Below are 21,359 nucleotides of genomic sequence, written 5' to 3' on the forward strand. Positions count from 1 at the left end.
GACACAGATTAAGTGCTATCTCATTTTTCTGTGTTCGTTGGAAGAATTGAGGGGAGGCGGCAGGGGGCAAAAAAGACACCCCAGGCACGTACACAGCTTTATTCTGGAGGTGAAAAGGTCATTAGCAGTAATAAAAGGGTAATAAATTGCGGAGAGGTTAAAGGTGACTGGCTGGTTAGCGGTGAAGGCCCGCTGGCTGGTGTCACCCAGGCGCTGCAGGGCCCGAACCAGGGCTGCACTTGCAGGAAGTGGCAAGGGTGGGGCCGGGCGCAGGATCCCGCTATCTGTCGCCGGGGTGCGGAGGCCCAATCACTGACACCCACACAGCCATTTCCTGCCCTTAAAAAAAAATCTGTTTCTCCCTTTGCAAATCAACAACTTTTACCTAGAAACTCTTTAGCGGTGAGTTCTGACTGATCTCGGTCTCTGATCCGTTGCAGAAAATACACCATTGTTTACCTGGGGGAGGTGTGCGAGTGCCAGCTTTAACTGACAGGTTTCGGAGGCTGTGAGTGGGGTCTGTTTTGCATCTGCCTGAAAGAAACCAATTCTCTCTACCCCAAACAGGCACCTGCTGGTGACCGAATACCTTGACAGACCTTTCTAGAAAAGAGCTCTGAGCACAGAGGACGCAGTGCGGACACTGAAGCTCAGGGTGTGCCCCCAGATGGGGGCTCTTGACGGTCCCTGAGGGTACGCTTTCCGGCTCGGGTCAAGAGAGAACTCCGTGTTTAGCACTAAAAACAGACGGCCAGCCGTGGGCTGCTCTAGTCAAACACGCACGACGCCAGAACTCATTCAACAGGGAACCTCGCTGAGGCTCCCGGGGGAAGGGTCCCCCGCCGTGACCGCACGTGCTGACGCTTACACACGGGAGTTTATCGCATGTCAAGTAAACCTCAGTCACGTTTTCAAAAACAAACAAAAACAGCTCCCACAGAATGTGAAAACTGCAAGCTGTAGCGTACCAGAGGTGGTACCTAAAAACCATGCATGACTCAGACCCAAACGTGCATTTGGTCCCGGACAAGCGACCACAGCTGAGCTTCACCAGCGAGGGCCCTGGAGCCCTCTTTGAAGTTCAACTACCCATCTCTGACTTTTTCAACTGCAAAGATTTCTGCCAAACTGCAACCTCGTGGGGAAAAGGGTCCGTTGGTGACTCCCTTGCATGCATATGGCTGCCTCAGACCCAGCCTCTGTCTGCCCCTGGGAAAGGAGCTTGTGGAAGGAGGACCCGTGTCCTGGTCCCGGTACCCTGGGGACGGGATGCAGACACATGTCACACACATCACACCACGAGTAATCACTGTGCGAGGCACCTTGCCCACACGCCCACCTGCTAAGCCAGAGTTGGTCCCACGTTCAGTCAGGGAAACCGAGCTTGATGAGGTTGAGACACTTGCCTAGAGCCCTTCAAGGAGATGGTGACAGAGCCAGAACATAAACCCAGGCCCTGGCTCCAACGTCCAGAAACGTGGACTAAGCCTTCCTGGATTCTAGTGGCCTCACGTATCAGAGCCACCTCCAGGCGCAGAGACCTGGCAGGGTTCTAGAGACTACGGGAAAAAAAACCTGTTACCACCAGGCAGTCTGGACCATCCACGTGGGATCTCTATGGGGTCACAGCTCCATCACCAGAGTTGTGGGGGGCCCCCGGCAGCAGGGTACCCACTTTGCCTTGTCCCCACTCAGCCACGCTGTGGCCACAGCTCCCTCTGCATGCCGGGCAGGCCCTTGAGTTTGATCACGTGGCAATCCCAGGTGGTGACGGCCACCACGGCAGGCTGGCACGGGGCCTCTCCACGCGGGAAAAGGCCAGGTTAAGTGAGAAGAGCAGAGAAGCACAATCTATTCCCTCACTTTCAAACTGTTAGATTTTGTTTTCTTAAAAAACAAGAACAACAGAACAACACAACTTGGACATCCATGCCTGGCTGCTTCCTACCTTAAGCAGCCAAGAGAACAAGAGTTGTGCCTTGTGTTTTCATAAAGACCGCCTTGAGCAGGACTTCCTCCAGCGCTCATCTGCTGACCCTTCCTGCTAATAACCAGCTAACTCCCGGGCTGCTCTGGGGCCCAAGGAGTCTCGCTCTGTGCAGCGTGGACACGGAGGGGGAGGGCAGTGTGCGCAGCTGGGCCTTGATTCCCTCCATCAGAGCGGCAGTGTGGCGCAGAACAGTCCTTTGCATCCCCCAAAGAACTGAACACTTCCCCCCGGATGCAACCCATTAAAAGGTCAACTGCTGGGTCAGACATCACGCGTGAGGTACATCCGCATAGCCAGCGTTTCCACGTTGTTAGAGGTTAGTACGAAATCACAGCAGAGCCACCACCGGAAGCTGCTCAAACGGTAATAGCCACACGGTCTGTACCTACCACCCAGCAGTGTGCACAGCGCAGAGTTTTTCTGATCAGCCATTGCTTCTAGGTAAGAGAATCAGACGAGAGACATTTAGACCTCAACGCAGGTGTGTCGTGGCCGCTTACAGATGACACGCTGCACATGCACCCACCGTCCTCCAGAACCTGTGAGAACTCTGAACCTCATGGTTTGATTCTCATTACAGCTGTAGATGGGTGTGGAGAGGTCCAGCGCTGGCCCTGCTGCCTCTGCTGTGTGACAGTGGGTGGCCCACCCGACCTTTCTCACTTCCCTTTCCTCTTCTGAAAAGAGAGCATGCCTGTCCTCTTGTGGCTCTTACTAGGACCTGGCTAGGTAATCCTACGGGTCCATGGATGTGACGAGGAGAGTTGAGGCACCTGGCACCTCAGTGGCCATGGCAGAGTAAGGGTGCAGTGGCCCAAAGCCAAGAGCAAAAGCTGCCTGAGACTGCCCAGGGTACAGGCCCAAGCCTCCCCAAATGGGGATGGCTTCTCTGCTTTGTAAGTCTGTGATACGCTGAAAGCAGCAGCCGAGATGGGGCAGGGAGGCTTGCGGAGGGCAATACAAGGGAGAGGGGACAGCGAAGGGTAAGTTCAGAAGCGGACCCAGCACTGGTTCAAGGAAGAGGAAGAGGCTAAAATAAGAGTTTCCAAGAAACCCTGAGCATGACATTCTGCACCTGCTAGCCGGAGCTGGAGTACCTCCTTGAAGCCTGACGATTACTGCATCACTCCGTCTGTGTGCGTGTGTGTGTGTGTGTGTGTACCTTCACACGGGAACGTGTGGACACGTGCAGTGTGCACAGGTGCATGCAAGCGCTATGAGCACGTGTACCTGCGAGGGAGCATGGAAAGGTGTGCACATGTGCATACCCGCGTCTGCATGGGTGGGCAGTGCATGAGCACATGTGCTCACACCTATGCACATAAGCATGAGCCCACGCCACGTGTGTACGTGTGTATGCAGGCGCGTGCGTGCATGCTTTGGCCCCCATCTTTCAGGCGGAGTGTGGAGGCCTGATGACCTTCCATTAGGAGACTGCCCGGGGTGTCCCCTTAGAGCCGCCAAAGTGGGCACTGAGGACAGGGCTTCCATCCTCCTGAAAGAAAGCCCCGGCTGGCCCAGGCGACAGGACAGGGCAGGCAGCCTCTCTACTAAGAGGAGGACTTCGACAGGTGGACCTCGTGTAGGATGACCGCAGGGCCTACGACCCATGACCACCTGTAACTAGAGAGTTCCATGGGCCACCAAGTGGAGCCCCAGGCCGACTGAAGGGCAGAAGCTAGCTCAGGCGGGACCAAGGTTTCAAGAGAGCATGTGGGTCTCCTGTGGCCACCCCTAGTCTTGAAACAGCACAGGTGAGACTGTCTGGAGCCAGGGCACCAAGAAAACAGTGAGCAGGGGTAGATAAAGGGACTGGGAAATTGTGGTGAATCCCGTTGCCACTTAAAGCAACAGCTTTCTCCTTTTGAGTCTGGCAACCCGGCCTGTCGGCCTATGGCCATCATAGAAGAGAGAGCCCCCGCACAAGCTCAAAGTCCTCAGCATCCTCAGGGGGACACCTGGGCCCTCTCCTGAGAGTAGGGCCCCAGGGCCAAGATCAAGAGAGATTGGTAGCACCAGCCAGAGCCAGGAGAGGTGAGGTCCGCAGGAAGCCCCTTGCTTGGAGCTGTCCGGAGAGATAGCCGGCAGGAGCCAAGCAGAAGGGAGCCCAGAGCCATCTGCCTCCTCTTGCATCAAACACGGCCAAAGAGACCCCCCACTCCCAACCCCACTCTGAGTCCTTAACCAGTAGGGAGGCACCAGATTGAGGGGGTGGCCTCAGCCAACTTGGGAAAGAGCTCGGGTTGGAGGGAGGCCAGAAGGGCCACAGCATCCTGATTACACACCCCGCCAAGGGCCATGCGGCAGCTCTCACCACCACAAGGGCTGAGCCCTGGGCCTTCTGGAGACCACCCTGGGGGCCCACACTAAGCCTGGAGCCAAGGGGCCCCGAGGATGGGGTGAGGGTGGGTGGGAAGGGAGGCGTGCCCCAGGCACACACCATGTGAAGACCCAGGTCACTAAGCAGTAGGGAGACCCTCTTGCTCCAAGTGCGGGCCCCCCGGCATCTGCTCCACTCTGGGCTGGTGAACAGAGAAGCCCTCGGTTCCCCTCCCCCCGCCGTCCTTTGACGGTGGGCGGGCGGCTGCGAGAGAAGAAAGCGTACTGACCGCTGGGCGGTTTAGGCCGTGGAGGAGCAGGTTTCTTCGGAGGCAGAGCGGGAGTGTCCTGTTTACTTTTAAAGGGGTCATCTGAGAATCCTGCCCCTCCAAAGGAGGAGGTGAAAGGACCAGAAGTTGGGGGCTGTAAAAGAGGACACGAAAGAGAGGCAAAAATAATCGTTAAAATGGAGGCAACGGATGTCCATTCAGCCAATGCTCAAGTACCGAGAGCCTCAGTGAGGCCCCCAACCCTCTGCGTTCCGCGGCACGGCCCCCACGGGGACCCGGGTCTCTCACGAGACTCCTGCTTTCCTCCACCCTCAACAGCCAAGGTCCTCTGGCCTGTGAGGGGCAGGCTAGCAAACACAGAGCAGGCGAGAGCCGCCCTGTGCCTCAACAGGCTTATGTCACGCGAGGGGTGTCCCCTGCCACACACGCCGTTCTACCCAGGCAAGGATATCAAGTCTTTCCTGACCCCAGGGCCCCCCGGGCCTCCTTGCGTCAGAGATGGGCCCCACCCTCACCCTCATGCTGTCTGCAGACCCCTCTGTGTGCCACCCCTGGGCTGAGCACCGGGCTGAGCCCCGGCCTGCATGGCTACTGCCTCCGGGCAGTGACAGGCAGTTCTCGGCACTGGGTCAGAACGGCCGCAGACCACCTCCTCACCCCCACGTGGTCCATGGGTGCTGCTGCCTACACAGTGACTCAGGCTGGAGCCCACCCCCACTCCTGCTGGCAGGCCCCACTTGGCCGCCTCCGTCAGGCTCCTCCAGCCCGGACCTTCCACCCCTGCTCCCACCCGACCCCATCTCAAGTGCAAATGGGACCATGTAATCCCAGCAAGAGAGACGCACAGGTGGGTGTGTGGGTAGAGGACAGGTTGGTACATAGCACTCAACGGCCCCAGTGCCCAAAGCTAACCTCTGGAGCACTCTTCAAGGCACACGGGGCCTTCATTACAGCCCCCCCACTATCCAATTCTTCCACCTCATCTCTGCAGCTGGCCCCACCCCCTTGACAATTCCCCAGTCCCTGGAACCCCTTGCAGCCCGGTCTCCAGGGCACAGGGTCTCCAGCTGGGGAGCTCAGTCCACCCCATCGACCCCAAGCCCTTCTTTTCCTCAGAGACTAACCAAACCAGATTTCATTGCCGCCCCTAGATCTCTCTCTGACACCCCTTCCTACCAACTGTGCCCGCTTGACATCGGTGGGACTCCATAGGACACACGTCACCATGGGTAAGCATGTGCCCCGCACCTGGCCGGTGTCTGCTGCGAGTGGGTGCAGGTGATGGGGCAGCACGTCTCCTGGCTGGGCCTGTGGCGGGCTGTGACTGTCTCCGTGGGCGTCCCCTACCCTGAATGCCAGCACAGTGCTGGGCACAACAACCCCCACTGGCAGACAGACGAGCCACAGATGGGCCAGCTCAGGTCCCCCCTCCTCTGGGATCTGGTCACAGGGACATGGATGTGGCAACCTCTGCCTCGGGTATAGCCATGGATACTAGTCTCAGGTAGGGAAGAGGTGGCCAGCCCACAGTGAGAGGGAGGGGACCTGGAGAGGCTGCTGGGCATCCCACTGGGCACCCTGGTTCCCCTCTACCAGCTCCCAGGACCTCTAGGGTAGGATGCTGGCTCTGTGCTGATGACCTCACCTCACTTCCCAACAACCCCTTCCATTTTACACACAGGGAAACTGAGACACAGAGAGGGGATGCAGCCTGCAGTCATACAGCACCTCCGTGGTGGAGTCAGGGTAGGAACCCACATTGTCTGCCTCCAGGGCCAGGGCTCCTGGGCCCTGCCCTCCGCGGCTGGCAGCCCACCCCTCGAAGTAGGTCTGGGGCCTTGTTCCAGGCAGAGCAGGCCAAGGGGTCAGCGGGCCAGAGAAAGCCCCGAGGACGACGGGGGTCAAATGAGCAAGACTCATTTCCCTACCAAGCCCATGCTGGCTCCCCAGGAAGCTCTGAGCAAGAGGGGCAGCTAGGGCTGGTGGGACTGTGGGAGGGCAAGGAGGCGCCTCCCTCCACAGCTGCTGCTCCCCTCTTCGGGGCTCTGTGGACACTTGTCCTTTTAGGTACAAGATTCAGGGAGTCTCTGAAAATCCCGCAGCTCCAGTTTCTGGAATCTCTGCCTGGCCAGGCTACAGAGGTCAGGGTTAGGGTCTGGAGTCCCAGCCCCGCCACTACAAACCGCTCCATGCCTCCGCTTCCTCATCTGTGACAGGACCGTGAGCACCGCACACCGTAGCCCTAGGGCTGCCGCAGCGTGAACCGCAACTGCGATCAAGTCTATGTGTAAATTGCTCCAACAGGCACCCCCACAACATGGCGCAAAGATGGCACAATTATTATCATGCCAAGGATGTGGACATGACCAGAACTCCTTTAGATGCCTATGAAAATCTGCAGACGCCCCGTCAGCTCCCAATCTTTCATTCCTGCTGCTGGCTGTTAGCCACAGATTACCCCAGAGGGAGACCGCATGGGAGCAGAGGCAAAGTGCTGAGCCACAGCTTAGCTTTAAAATGGTGGCTGAGGGTCTGCGGTTTGGGGAAGAAGAACGGGGGCGGGGGAGTGGGCAAAGGAGCCGGGAGGGCACATGGGTTCTGCCTCTGCCTCTGCCATTCACGGACCGTAACATGGGCTCACGCAATTCCCGCACAACCTGAGACGAGCAGGCAGGAATCAAAACCAATTTCTTAGTCGAGAGGAGGCGTGACCAGCCCAAAGGCCACCTGCCCCAAGGACCCCAGTCTTTGTCTCGGGGGTCGGGAATGCACCAGCTCGGGGGAAGGGGTGCAGAGTGGCGCCTGGAGCCCTCTGGACACAGCCCACTGAGCGTCCACCTATCCCACGTGCTGCAGCCCGGACCACGAGCCGAGCCGTAAGGACTGGCGGCAGCCAGGCTGACTCTCCGCCCCCCTCTTGTGTTCAAAGCCACTGAGCCGGTGGGCTCCCTCCAGTGTGACGGGGCTCCAACCATAAAGGCCACTCCCCCTGCGATCTGCGATCATGAGCTGTAGCCCTTCTAACACTGCCAAGCCCGCGTCATTTCCGAATCCCACTTTTCATGACTCCAGGTTTCCCAAGAGGCCTCCTCTGGGACCCGACTCGTTCCTCCTCAGGCTGCAGCTTCAGGGAAAGTGGCTATTTTTAGAAGGGTTTCAGTAAAGCCGGCAGGGGCTCTCTGGGCTGGCACAGCATGAAGTGTGCTCAGAAAGAAAAAAAAAGAGAAAAGCCACTATAAAAAGCAGCTCTAAGAGGAACACATTTGGGGTTCACAGTTTAAAGAGCTGGTTTAAAGCAAATGACTCTCAGCTTTTAAGAAACAACCCTAAATGGGAATGCATAGCTTTAAACACCACTGGAGAAACGACTGGAAAGGCCCTGACAACCAGCCAAGGACTGCCGGGATAGCTTTTTTTTTCATGGGGCAGGGGTGAAATAATTATGTTTGAGTCTTGTTTTTATTCTCAAATGCTCAGAATTTGTTCTTAAAGCAAGGTGAAGGGTTGACAGGGTCTAAAAAAAAATATCTGCAGGTATGGGGGGACCTCCACTTCAAGTGCAAGCCTGAAGAATCTTCTGAAGGAATCTGCTGGAACCAGCTCGCTGGCTGTCAACTTCACTCAGCACCGCCAGGCAGAAGAGGACACCTCAATTTAGGGTGGAGTTAAGAAAGGGCACCAGTGTGCATCACCCTGCCACCCCACTCAGATAGGGAAAAGCTGGCGATGTAAAAAACACACACACAAAAAAACATAAAACCAAGAAGCCAAAAAAAAAAAAAAAAGCCTTCTTGCCACTTCACTTTCATTTCCTTCAGCATTTTATTTATACACACGATGTTTTTCTTGAAAAACAGAAAGGGAACCAAAGGGAAAAACAGAGACCTACAAGGTTAGGGCTCGGTGTTCCGCTGGACAAGTGGCACGACATCAGGCGCTGACAGGAGCGTGGAAACCAAACAAAGCAGCGCCGGAGACAAATTTTCCACGGCCCCGTCCAGCCCCATCCCGCCTGGGGCCACGAACAGGAAGGGGCCACCGGCTCTGAAGTCACAAGCGCACGTGTGTGTGCAGCCTGATCAAGGGACACGCGGACAAGGAGAGGGAAGCCGGATCAGAGGGAAAACGCCATGTTCGGTTAGGACGGGCAGGAAGACAGGCAGGGCCAGGCTCTGAACTGCCTGGCTCCGGGGAGTCTGTGCAGCCCCAGGACACGCAGAGACGGCCTGGAAGGGAGAGGGGCGGCCATTCCGCTGTCCAGAGCCCCTCCAGACTGGCCGCCCTGAGCAGCCCTCCACCAGCCCAGGCAGCCTCTACCAGCGTACCTCTCAACCTGGTCTCAGCCCCAGCCCCTGGGAGCTCTCCCCCACTCTCCCTTGCTTGGCCGCTGGGGCCAGCCTCCCCAAGGGAGAGGGGCGGGGGGAGTGGGCCCCGGTCTCCCGGCTCGAGAGCACAATGCAGACCCCTTCCTTTGGGGACTGCTGCCACCGTGTGGCACAAGTTCTCTGATTTCAGGAGTTGATTTCCTGCCTGCTAAGCAGGGACGGAAGCGGAGGATGCACACAGCTCCATTCTCGAGGAGCAGGGGCATGTGTAACAGCCACCAAGCGACAGGCAAACGTTCGAGCAGACCTCCTGCCCTGGCGCCTTCTGGCCAAGCCCAGACAGCGTCCCGGCCGACAGTGCAGTGTCACGGAGTTTCCATACGGGGGAGGGAGGCTCATTCCCTCCAGGCACCGGAACGAGAGAGGCGGCTACACCAGCACCTCTGGGCTCCCTCCCGCGACAGCTGACCGGCAAACATTCTCCCTCTGGCCAGAAGCTGGATTTGCTACCTTGACAATGTACGCTCAGGTGCTTCTTTGAAAACCTAAACAGAATCTCAAGAGCTGTGAGCGCCACAATCACACACGGGTTCACCACAAGTGCTCAGTGCTCAGACAAGTGTGTGCCCATCAGGCTGAGCATGGAACCAGCAGGCAGGATGCCCCAAGGAGCTGGCACGGCAGGGGTGCCCAGCGGGGGCTGGCGGGGTCAGAAAGTGACTCCTTGTTGCGGAGGCTCGGCTCCCACATGCTCCAGAGACTCCCTCCCCAGCTCCCTCTCCACCATCTGGTTTCTGAGCCTCCCCAACAAGGAGGTGAGATCAGGGATGGAGGCTGTTTCCTGCCTGTGGCCACCCCCGCCTCATGCTGATGGTACCTGGGCTGGAGCAGGTGGATACTGCAGATCAGTGGAATGAGTAAAGAAAGCATGACTCTGGCCACAGGCTGTGCCCCACAAGACCCTCACCTGCCTGAGGGGCGGCCAAGAAGCAGCGGAGCACAAGGAGATCCTGGAGACGGGGCCCGGAGGCCAACATGGGGCACACCTAACATTGCTTTCCTTTAATACTTATCGAAGAAATCCGTAATCATGCTCAAAAGCAGGGGACGCTAAAGATTATACCAAAAACCAGCAACCCTCACATCACTGCCTCTCCCACTCACCCTGGCCGACGTCTTTGACTTCTTAGCAGTTTCTTCTGGGAATTACCTCTGTAATCATGGGCTTCTACTGTTATTTCTTGACCTGTCCATTTTGGACACGTTCTACTGACCGACTTCCTGCTACGTTAAAGACTTAGCTTTCCAGCCACACCTCCCCCAACCCCTCCTTGCAACAGGGCCCCAACACCACCTGGGACTATATTCACCTAACTCTGGCCACACCGATACTGCCCAGCCCGACAACTGCAAGGATGTCATCTGTCTTGAACAGCTCCCTTTCCACCCGTATATCTGTTCACGGAACCTAGCCCTCGCTTTCCAAACCTTTCTCGGGTTGTGTCGGGCAGCTCCCACTTACATAACCGGCCCACTTTCTCTGGATGCCTCCCGGCTGCCAGCCTGGGGCCAACGGTTTCAGCCTCAGCTGCCTGCACATGAGGCCTGCCCCCCCTGTGACCCTCCTGAGCCCTCTGTGCCTAACACCTTCTCTGAGCCCGTGCAGCCACAGCTCCACCGCCTGAGATCTGGCAGCTAACAAACACCAGGAGGACCAGGGGAACGACACTTATGCCTCGTGGAGGGATGCAGGGCCCTGGCAGTTCCACTCCGAGGAAGGGAAATGGAGCTGATCACAAGCACAGGCATCTTCTAGACCTTGCCTGCCGGCTCACAATCTCACATGAGGACATGTTTCAGCATCTGACAGGTGCCGGGAGATACATACGTGGTGCTAATAATTACGCTTGGCCGCTCACGACACAACCGCAAGAGGCACAAAGACACTGGCAGAGGCGCGCGTGCTCCGTGGGAGGGGGTTTACCTTGGACATCTGGCTGAAGTCGGCAAAGCCCTCAGCACTATTGAAGGACCCACTTCCGAAGGGGTCTAAGGTTCCAAAGGGACCTGCAAGTAGCACCAACAGAGGCAGAGTTACAGGGCATTCAAGGGACACACCTCCGGGGGCAGAGGGAGGTACTGCCTCTCGGTGGTCAACGGCCCCTGGCGCGCGACATCCGAGGAGGTAGCATTTGCTTTGCCAGGGCTGTGCGTCTGGATGCAGTCCCTCAATGCAGCCTCCCTGCCCCCAACCCGCCTTGGCTGGTGGTTGGTGCGGCTCGGCCAGAAGCCTCTCGCCGTGACGGCCGCCTCGGGCAGGGCCACAGGGACAGTGCCCCGTATCGGTACTTCTAACCAGCGCTGTTCACGGTCAGCAAAGGAGTGACAAGTGCAGAAGCACAGCCAACTGCCCTCCTGGGTCAAGGAGGGAGGTGCAGGTCTGCAGCGACCCACCACCCACACCTTGTATGTGGGGAGGTTGTCTGCGGGTGCAGTTTTCTCCTTTGGTGGGGCAACTTGCCTGCATAACCCATACACCCACCTATGAACCCAAACTCTATTGCCAACAAGCATGAGCTGCTAGGCAAGGCCGCAGAAGCAAGTGGGGTCTGATCCCAAAAAGCAAGGGGGAATCCAAACTCTCCCCCCTCCCTTAATGCACAAGACAGGACCCTCAGTCAAACTTGGATTCTTTTAGGAAAAAGATCTGAAGGTACAAATCAAAGATTTGTACAGAGAAATGAGTAAAGAGTAACCAGGAACACTGGTGTTATTACTGACTGAATTCCCACTGCCAATCTTCCTTTGCGGAAAGATGAGCAGCTAGGGGGAGCTGGCTTTGGCCCAGGTACCTCAGGTGAGGATCTGGGTGCCACTGATTAATGACATAAACTCTGAGGACACACAGCTTTGGAAATGGAAGCAGGAACTGGGTGGGCTCCTTCCACTGGCTGGGGGGAGAGTCAGAAGGAAAATAAGTCATCAGTCTCACCTGATCCTTTTGAGGAGACACTGGAGGATGAAAAAGGATCACTGGATTCAAAGGGGTCGAGCTGAGTGAAAGGAGAGAGGGAAGAGTAAAAAGCAGTTCATTCGTTCACCCAGCCATTCGTCCAAGCACAGACTTTCCTGCCATCTGCGTACACTGAATCCGGTGCCGGCCATAAGGAGGAGAAAATGATTCAAACTAAACCCTGGTGGAGTAAAATCCCAACAGACCAACCCCTCCTGCAGAGCATACCTATAAACTCTGGACAAAATGCAAAAAAATAAGTAAACATAAGCAACCACCTGGAGGCTCAGGAAGTGAGCCAGAGCAGGAAGACTAGACGAGAATTCCAAGTTGGCAGGAGCCGGCAGCACAAAGTTGAGTCTTCTATCTAGACAGCTATAACCTGAGGGTTTCGGGAGGCTAGACCCCAACAGAAAACTCACTGTCTTTCTGGCCTGAAGACCAGAGGATGGTAGTCTGGGACAACCACAGTCATGAGAAAGGGACAAGGGCCCCAGAAAGGAGAGGCAGAGAACAGGAGTCCAAAATTTCATGATAAGCTCTGCCCAAGACAAGGGCTGACCCCAGCATTGTGTGCAGGAGGACAGACTGAATGCAGCCTACAGCTAAGGTCACAAGTACGCAACTACAGGTGAGAGAAAGGGAGTTTGCAGTGGAGCCTCACCGAGTCAATTGCCTGCTGAAACAAAGCCATCTGGGCTCTTTGGAGGCATATACCAGTATCCAGTTACCGCAACAGAGCACTCACAATACACAGGATACATTTTGAAATTATTCAGCATAAGAAGAATCAGAAAAACTGTGGCCAGTTCTCAAGGGAAAAGACAATCAACAGAACCAATCCCAAGAGGACCCAGATGTTTTGGAATTCTTTGATGAGGATGACTTTAAAGCAGGAATAACTGTTCAATGAAGTAAAGGAAAACAGACTAAAGAGGAATGGATAGGAGATCTTAGCAGAAAAATAGAAACTATACAAAGAAACAAATGGACATTCGAAAACTGAAAAAAGTACAATATCTAGAATAAAAACTTCACTAGGTCAGCTAAATGAGAGATGGTCAAGAAAAAAGTAAGTGAGGTTGAAGACAGATCAGTGGAAAGTACCCAATCTACAGAAAAAAAGAGAAAAAAAAAAGAATGAAGAGAAAACAGAGTCTCAGGGACTTGTGGAGCCGTTAGTAAAACCTCTAATGTAAGAGTAATTGTAATCCCACAAAGAAAGGAGAGAATAAGGTAGAAAAAGAAAATGTCTTAAGGGAGTAATGGCCAAAAACTTGCCAAGTTTGGTAAAAGACCTGATTTACAGATTTAAGAACCTTGGCAAACCCCAAACAACTTAAATACAAAGAAAACCACACACACATATGCTTCACAGTCAAAACTACTGAAAAACAGAGCTAAAGAGCTAAGGCAGCCAGAGAAAAACAGCATGGTACCTACGGTGGGGGACAACTGCCTGAGAGACTCAGGACTTCTCCTCAAGGACAGGGAGGCCAGAAGGCAGTGGAATAACATCCAAAAGTGCCGGAAGGAAAAAAAATACTAGATCGGGCACAAATACCCTTCAAGAATGACAACAAAGGGACGCCTGGGTGGCTCAGTTGGTTAATTAAGCATCTGCCTTCGGCTCAGGTCATGATCCTGGGGTCCTGGGATCGAATCCTGCATGGGGCTCCCTGCTCAGCGGGGAAACTGCTTCTCCCTCTGCCTGCCACTCCTGCTGCTTGTGCTCTCTCCCTCTGACAAATAAATAAATAAATAAAATATTAAAAAAAAAAGGGAATGACAACAAAGTAGACGTGTGTTATAAGAAATGCCAAAGAAAGTTCTTCAGGCTTAATGAAAAGGATCTTGAGGGTAAATAAGATCTTGAGAAAGGAATGAGGGCATCAGAAATGGCAAATATATGGGTAAAAACAAAGAGACCGCCTTTTTCCCTTTTAACATTTCTTTTAGGGGTGCCTGGGTGGCTCACTCGGTTAAGCGTCTGCCTTGGGCTCAGGTCATGATCCCAGGGTCCTGGGATCGGGCCCCACGTCAGGCTCCATGCTCAGTGGGGAGCCTGCTTCTCCCTCTCCCTCTACTTTTCCCCCTGCTTGTGTTCCCTCTCTTGCTGTGTCTCTGTCAAATAAATAAATAAATCTTTAAAAAATACATGTCTTTTAGACACATATAATGGATTAAAGCAAGATGGTCTTAGGGAGTTTATGGCATATTTAGATATATTCATATGACAGCTAGAACATAAGAGAAGACACTGCTGGCTGGGAAGGAGATGGACAAATGGACCCATATGGTTCCAAGTTCTCTACATTTTACATGAGTGATATAATATTAACTCCAAGTAGCATATGAAAAGTTAAGGGAGTATATGGTAATCCCTAAAGCAACCTCCAAAAATAATAGAAATAGGTATAGTTAAAAGAAGCCAACAAATACTAGAAAATGGAATTCCAGAAAACATTCAAATAATCTAAAAGGCAGCAGAGAGGGAACAGAGGAACAAAACACAGGGGATAAAAAGCAAGGAAATAATAAAATGGTAGATTTAAATCTAACCATATCAACAACTGAATTAAATGTTAATGGACTAGACACTCTATTTTGAAGGCCAAGATTTCCAGGCCGGAGAGAAAAGCAGTCCCAACTATACGCTCACTATAAAAAACCCTTTGTGTATAAAGACCCAGGTAGACTGAAAGTAAATGGATGAAAAAAGATATAGCGGGCAAAGAGTAAGCGTAAGAAGGATGGAGGAAGGCTATTTCAATATGTGATAAAACAGATCTCAAGACAGAGATATCGCCAGAGGAAAAAAAGGAAGCTTTTATAATGATAAAAAGGTCACTGCATCAGGCTGATACAAGCAGCACAAATGTGTAGGCACCGGAGGGAGCTTCAAAACACATGAAGCAAAACTTGACGGAATTAACAGGGACATAGACAATTCCACAATCACAGACTTTAACATTCCTCTCTCAGCGATGGGTACAGTGGTAGAGCTACAAAACAAGCAAACGAAAACAGGACACAAACGACCGGAACTATCAGCCACACTGACATAACTGGCATTGATAGAACATGACACCCGGCAACTGTAGATCAACAATTCTCATCAATGGTACGTGGTATGGACACCAACATGAACCATAATATGGGTATCAATCAATTTAAAAGGACTGCAAACATACAAAATATGTTCTCTAATAACAGATTTAATTAAAAATCAGTATTACAAGGTATGTAAAGGAAGGAAAGACTATCTGGAAACAAAGCAGTACTTTAAATAATCCATGCTTCAACAGAGAAATCACAAGGGAAACTAGAAAATATCTCAAACTAAAGGATAATGAAGATACGATATATAAAAATGTGTGGAATGCAGCTAAGTAGTGCTTAGGGTGAAATGTGTAGTTTTAAAATATTTATATTAGAAAAGATGGTCTAAAGTCAGTGACATCTTAAGATGTTAGAAATGGAAAAGCGAGTACTAACCCAAAATAAATAGGAGGAAGAAAATAATAAGCAGCAGAAATCAGTGAAATAGAAGCAAACAGGAGAGGAAATTAACAGAACCAAAAGCTAGTTCATGGACAAGCTCATCAGAGAGTAGGAACACAGATCACACACATAGACCAGTAGCAGAAACGAAAGGCCAGGCGTATCCCGTGACAGGTCTATCAACAGAAATGTTACAAATTAATCCTTGCCTTCAAGGAGCTCTGGGTCTAGTGCGACAGACCAAGAGGTCCGTGGAGAAGAGGAAAACCAGGGAATCTGAGGGGTGGAGGGAGAGATGCAGCCTGGAACATGAAGGAAGGCTATACTGCCCTCACTAGACACGAGGATTCTCTGTTCAATCACAGAGTCACTTTTTTGTGCAGTGCAATGGGCCTAACACCATGCAACACACACGGTTTGCTAGATGCTGGGGATGGAGAGGGGCACGTGAATGCCTCACATGCTTTCAGTGCTGCCAGGAAGATGGCAGGGTGGCCGTGTGGAGCATGTGATGCTTTCTTTCATTTCAGTTTTATTGGGAGACGGGGCAGCAGTGGGAGCCGGAGATAGAACCCAGTGGGCCTGAGCTGAAGTGACAGGGGCACAGAAAGGAACAGAGAAAAGAGAGCTATTTGGGACCCAAGCCATCCTGACATGGGCTCATTAGCCCACTGACTGTGACAGCCTGAGTCATGGGACCAGCCTCACAGGGACAAGCACCGGGCACACGCAGTTAGCACCTATGTCTCCCCGGTGTCACTCACCTTTGAGGGTAAGGAAGGGTTTTTCGTGAATGGGTCTGAGGTAAACGGGTCATTCTTTGTCTGTTTCTTAAAGAAGTCGTCAGGCGCAGAGCCACGGAATGGGTCACTTTCTTTGAAAGGATCCCCTCCGAATGGATCTAGAGGGTGTTTTGGAAAGTGAATAAAAACATGCCCCTATGAATAAACAACATTATGCTTCATGGAAGAACCCAAATGTACAAGAACACATAGCTGACTGACACCATTTTATATGAAATTCTACAAAAGGGAAAAACCATAATGACAATAAGCAGGTCAGTGGTTGCCAGGAGCCTGGGGGTTGGGGGTGGGAGGCACAAGGGAAACTTCTGGGACAATGGAGGTGTTCTCGATCTCACACAACTGCACACATTTACCAAAACTTATCTAATTATACACTTAAAATTGGTGAATTTTGTTGTGTGTAAATTACACGTCCCAACAAAGCTGATTTTCATAATAAAAACATGGATAAATTCAGAGACAGAAAGCAGACTGGTGGTTGTCAGGGGCTGGGGGAGGGGGAAAGGGGCGTGACCACTCATGGGGATGAGACTTCCGTTTAGGGGATAGCAATGTTCTAGAACTACACAGAGGTGGTGGCTGTACATTATGAATGTACCAAATGTTACTGAATTGTCACTTTAAAATGGTGAATTTTGTGTTGTATGAATTTCACCTCAGTAAAAAAATAAAGAAGTAGATAAACAGGCAGCATGATCGCACCACCATACCCACGGTGTGCTCATTCCCCTGGAATGCGGGGTGCTGGCATGGTGAACAGACACGTTGCAACGCCACTGTCACCAGCAGGGAACGAGACACTAGGCTTTCATGCAGTGCAGATGGCCGTGCTTCCCAGTACCGCCGCCACCTCTGCCATGTGTAGACTGAAGCCCCGCTGTGGGCAGGCGCTACACGGGGCCCCGATGCTACCACAGGACCAGGCTGCCGTGGGCAGGTCTGAAAAATCGCCTGGCCACTGGGAGCTCCTTTTCTAGCCCTGCTTCTCTTAACGCTGTGAGGTCGGCAAGAAGGGGCACCCAACAGTGAAGGGGAGGGTAATGTCGCTGCCAGGCTTCCCCAGAAACTAAGCTCCCCTGTTGCCCTGTCGCAGGAGGCCTGGCAGACAGGCTGCTTTTCCATTTCCTTCAACTTGGAACTAGGAATGGAAAGAGTCTGAGGACGAGTCCACGAAAAAACAAAGTCTTTTCAACAAAGGCTTTTACCTGCTGAAGCTGTCTGTTGTTCTGCGAAGGGGTCATTCTGGAATGGGTCACCTAGGTTAGAGGAGAGAGGGATGTTTAGCTCTATGGCAGAAAGGACTCTGGCATATCCAAGTGGGAGCGGCCACTGGCCGAGGCAGCTTTTCTTAGTTGGGGTGTTTAAGATGAAATGAGGTATTGTTGGCTGCTCAACATGGGCTGGAGGCAGGGAAAATGTGGAGTGAGCCAGAATTCACTCCTCTCCTTCTCTGCCACACTTTACGCTTGTATCTCATCTCCCTCTCACCTCCTCCCCCAGGTACGACAACACAGGACCCCAGGCCTGCCCCAGTCCTCAACCCACAGGCAGCCCCGGAGTGATGATGAGCTCCACATATCCAAGCTTCAGGAGCTGCCCGATTCCTCTCTTGGACCTGCGGAGCTTCGATCCCACACCTGACACTGGAAAGGCACCCCCACTGCCCTCTCCCTGCCCCAGCACCTCGCTCGGGAACATACAGATAGCCTTCCTGGAAGGCTTTCAGGCTTCCTGCTCTGAAAAAAAAAAAACACAGGGAAACCGAGGAAAACTTGTTTCTAGAAGTCTTCCTGGTTATTCTCGACCCTTGTGTGGCTCTGGGTAAATGTGTCACATGAAGACCTTAGACTTATGTGGGGATCTGTCCTTCACTGGGTAGTTTCATAATCATGACTACATCTGATTGTCTTATTGATCCCACCAAGACAGTGCGGGAGAATTTACCACCCCTTCTGGAGGCTGGGAACCGAGGTGTGCAGAGGTTAAGGGCGGAGCCAGCTGCCCTTGAATGTGGGCACCTCGCTGGGAGGTGGGAGCTGGGAGCTGAGCTCTTCCCCCACACACCAACGCCTCCGTTCTGTAGTGAACCAGCGGAGGTGGAACACTCAGGTAGCCCAGGAGGCTCCAAGAATTCCCTTCCCCCTCCGTTCCAGAAGGAGCTATCTTGCAACCATTCTAGTCATCAGACAGTTCTAAACAGCACAAAGTAAACGGCCCTCCAATGACGAAGTGGGCACCGGGCCAGATACCTTTGAAGGGATCAGCTCCTTTAAATGGGTCGGATTTGAAGGGGTCTTCGGCCTGGAAAGGATCCGGATGCAATTCTTGGGCATTGTTGCTAAATAACAAGGCTTTATTTTTGAAAGGATCGTCCTATAATTTTGTGAAGAGACAGGACAGGAATTTTATTATTTCAAATTTAAAGCAAAGTACAGAATTCCCTACCCAACTTGCATATTTCTCCTTCAAGCAGTGGGACCTTACAGAGAACGATTAAAAAATCATCAAAGAAATGTGGACGTTGGTTCATAGTGACGTGCCGACAGTAGTTTGTTCGCGGTGACAAATGTTCATTTGCAGGGAAAAGGCATTAATGATAGGGGAAGCTGGGTGTGGGGTATGGGGGAACTTTCTGTACTCCCTTTAAGTTTTCCTGTAAGTCCACCACTCTTGCAAACTGAAAGTTTATTTAAAAATTGAGTGGACGCAACCCAAACAAACGTCCACTGGCGGACGAACAGATATACTGGATGTAGTATGTAAAGATAAAGGAAATATTATTGACCCTTGAGGACATTATGCTGAGTGAAACAAGCCAGTCACGAAAAGACAAATGCTGTGTGACAGTGTCACTTTATATGAGGTCCCTAGAGGAGTCAGAGTCAGAGACAGAAAGTAGAGCGGCGGGTGCCAGGGGCTGGGGGAGCAGGATGGGGAGTGGGGGTTCAGGGGGTATGAAAACGTTCCGGAGTTTAGTTGCGCAATGTGAATATACTGAGGCATGGTTCAGATGGTCAATTCTATGTTATGTGTATTTTCTCACAATTAGAAATTCTTCTTAAAAATAAATCACTAAGTCAGAAAACAGTGGTATTTTTGGAAATGTCAAAAAGAAAACCGAACAAGCCACTCAACGACAGCATGGGTCTCGTTCAAAAGTGTAGCCTCCCTCAATCTTTTTTTCACAGAACGTCTACCTATGTGGGCATTTTTTAAAATGCTCTTTCCACACCAAGAAACACGAGGGCTATTTACATCTTGGGAGGAAATGAGTTGCTTATGAAGTTAGAACTACTAGAGCATATACACTTTGCATTTTGCATGTTTTTAAAAAAGTGCTTATTTCTAGAAACAAACAAGCATGTTTAAACCAGAAGGAAAAAAAAATTTGCTTTTGAAGAGCACATTTTTATAGTTGAAAATGGCCCAAATGTTGGTGGGGGGGTATAATCTACACAGGAACAATGCACTTCGTTTAGAAACAGTGAGTGTATTTTGGTTAATAAAGACACACCCTCAGTGAAAACACGAAGGTTTCACTGTGATATGAAAAAGCACAACATCCTCACTGAATCTGGCAGATGTGTCGGCACCCATGGGGCTGGCAAAAATCCCTTATTCCAAAGCCAAATAATTAAAGAGCTGGGGCTTCCGTAAAAATACAGACAATGGTTACAGGGCAATGACGTCAAAGGAAGATTCCTGACTAGGCTCCCAGCACTCTGGGCTGGCCAACTTTGGGAAGCAGGATGGCTTTCAGAGGCACTGGGCCAATGGGAAGCCCCAGGCTTCAGAAGGATGACCAACACCCTTGCCCTCTGATGAATACAGAATGACTTTTCTTACCTGGGAAGGATTATCTGCAGCCTCCAACCACAGGGCTTCCCAAGGTGGGGAAACCAAGCAGGGTTCTTAGGCAAGGAAGTACAGATGTCTGCAAGCACCGCGTCTGGCGGAAGTGTGCGGTTCGTTAAGGACAGCATGGTGCTAACACCTGCACGAAGCATGCACCCAGCAAGCGTCTGATGGGGCTCTCTGACACAGATAAATATGAGGGAGAAGTCCTAATCTAAAGAAGCTGGGAGGCCAAGATGGAAAATCAACCTTTCACAATGTACCATGGGGGAAGGAATGTATCTGTTCCAGAAGAATGGAGAGAGATGATGACCGGGATATGGGTGTGCGTCAAGAATGACAGCTTGGTCTCAGACTGGAAGCTTCCATCTAGTTTTTAACAGTACTGGTTTACAAGTTGGTGGGGTTTTTTTTTCTTTAATGTTTTCGATCACCACTTGGAAGCCTGCCAAATAAGAGGGGACAATGGCAGAGAGGAGACTGTGATTCTAGGGGCTCTGGCTGCGAGACCCCTGAACTGAAAGTCAGGTCTGCAATCTCTTTCTCAGGGGCAATTATTTGCCTAAGGCAGCAATCGCTCCCTCCCCTTCAAAGAAGAAGCCTAAAGAGACCCCAGGAGGATTCATGTACGTAAGGTAACCACCAGTGGTTCTGATTCTATTTCATGGATTTGGAGCAGAAAATGAGATTTCCCCTGGTGCAGACATGCCATAAACGCCACCCTCCACTGACCACTTAGCAGTAAGAACTGAGCCAGCTGCCACTTGGGAGACACAGTGCAGCAGACAAGCACCAGGGCAAAAGACAGAGTAAAATACCTCGAACACAGAGTTCAGGAACTAGTCTTAAGTTCTGCACTTGTTAAGAAATAGATGTGACAACTCTGAAAGGAGTTACTGTGACTTTCCTTCCCTTTAGATGGGGGCTGGGCAGTGGTGTGCTGGTGAACCAGCTGAGGGAAAAAAAAAAAAAAAAAAAAAAAGCCCTGATTGGTAGCTTCTGCCAGTTCCCATGGTGTAAAAACTCCCACCGTGGCTGAATCCAAGTTACCAAAAATTGAACAATCAGGTTACAAAATTCCTATTTAATAATCAGCTCTGGAAAGTCAAGAAAATATGGCTCCAGCATGCCAGTGGGGCTGGATGCAACAACCCAATGATGAGTTCTTGGCGAGGCTTAAGTCTGGGATGATTTATTACCTTCTCTCTACTAGACAGGTTGGCTGGGTGCCGTCTTCAAGGGCAAGAGGCCAGTATT

The 21,359-nt window shown here is 51.9% G+C and overlaps 1 protein-coding gene across 10 annotated transcripts in view; it reads right to left on the minus strand.

Annotated features, from left to right (window-relative positions):
• Window positions 1–21,359, minus strand: part of EPS15L1 (epidermal growth factor receptor pathway substrate 15 like 1) — a 95,092-nt gene that overhangs the window by 15,361 nt on the left and 58,372 nt on the right. For 4 of the 10 annotated variants that reach the window (XM_027583817.2, XM_027583822.2, XM_027583818.2 and 1 more), the window contains 7 exons: window positions 18,497–18,620; window positions 17,453–17,503; window positions 16,206–16,342; window positions 11,917–11,977; window positions 10,909–10,991; window positions 4,600–4,732; window positions 2,380–2,427 (listed from right to left, as the gene is read on the minus strand). In XM_027583817.2, the coding sequence (XP_027439618.1) occupies window positions 2,380–2,427; window positions 4,600–4,732; window positions 10,909–10,991; window positions 11,917–11,977; window positions 16,206–16,342; window positions 17,453–17,503; window positions 18,497–18,620 (637 nt within the window). Of the gene's footprint in view, window positions 1–2,379; window positions 2,428–4,599; window positions 4,733–8,436; window positions 8,826–10,908; window positions 10,992–11,916; window positions 11,978–16,205; window positions 16,343–17,452; window positions 17,504–18,496; window positions 18,621–21,359 lie in introns of those variants that run through there. The other 6 variants (XM_027583819.2, XM_027583821.2, XM_027583826.2 and 3 more) reach the window with 3 other exon arrangements.

Source organism: Zalophus californianus, chromosome 1, assembly GCF_009762305.2.
Source record: "Zalophus californianus isolate mZalCal1 chromosome 1, mZalCal1.pri.v2, whole genome shotgun sequence".
Classification (NCBI taxonomy): domain Eukaryota; kingdom Metazoa; phylum Chordata; class Mammalia; order Carnivora; family Otariidae; genus Zalophus; species Zalophus californianus.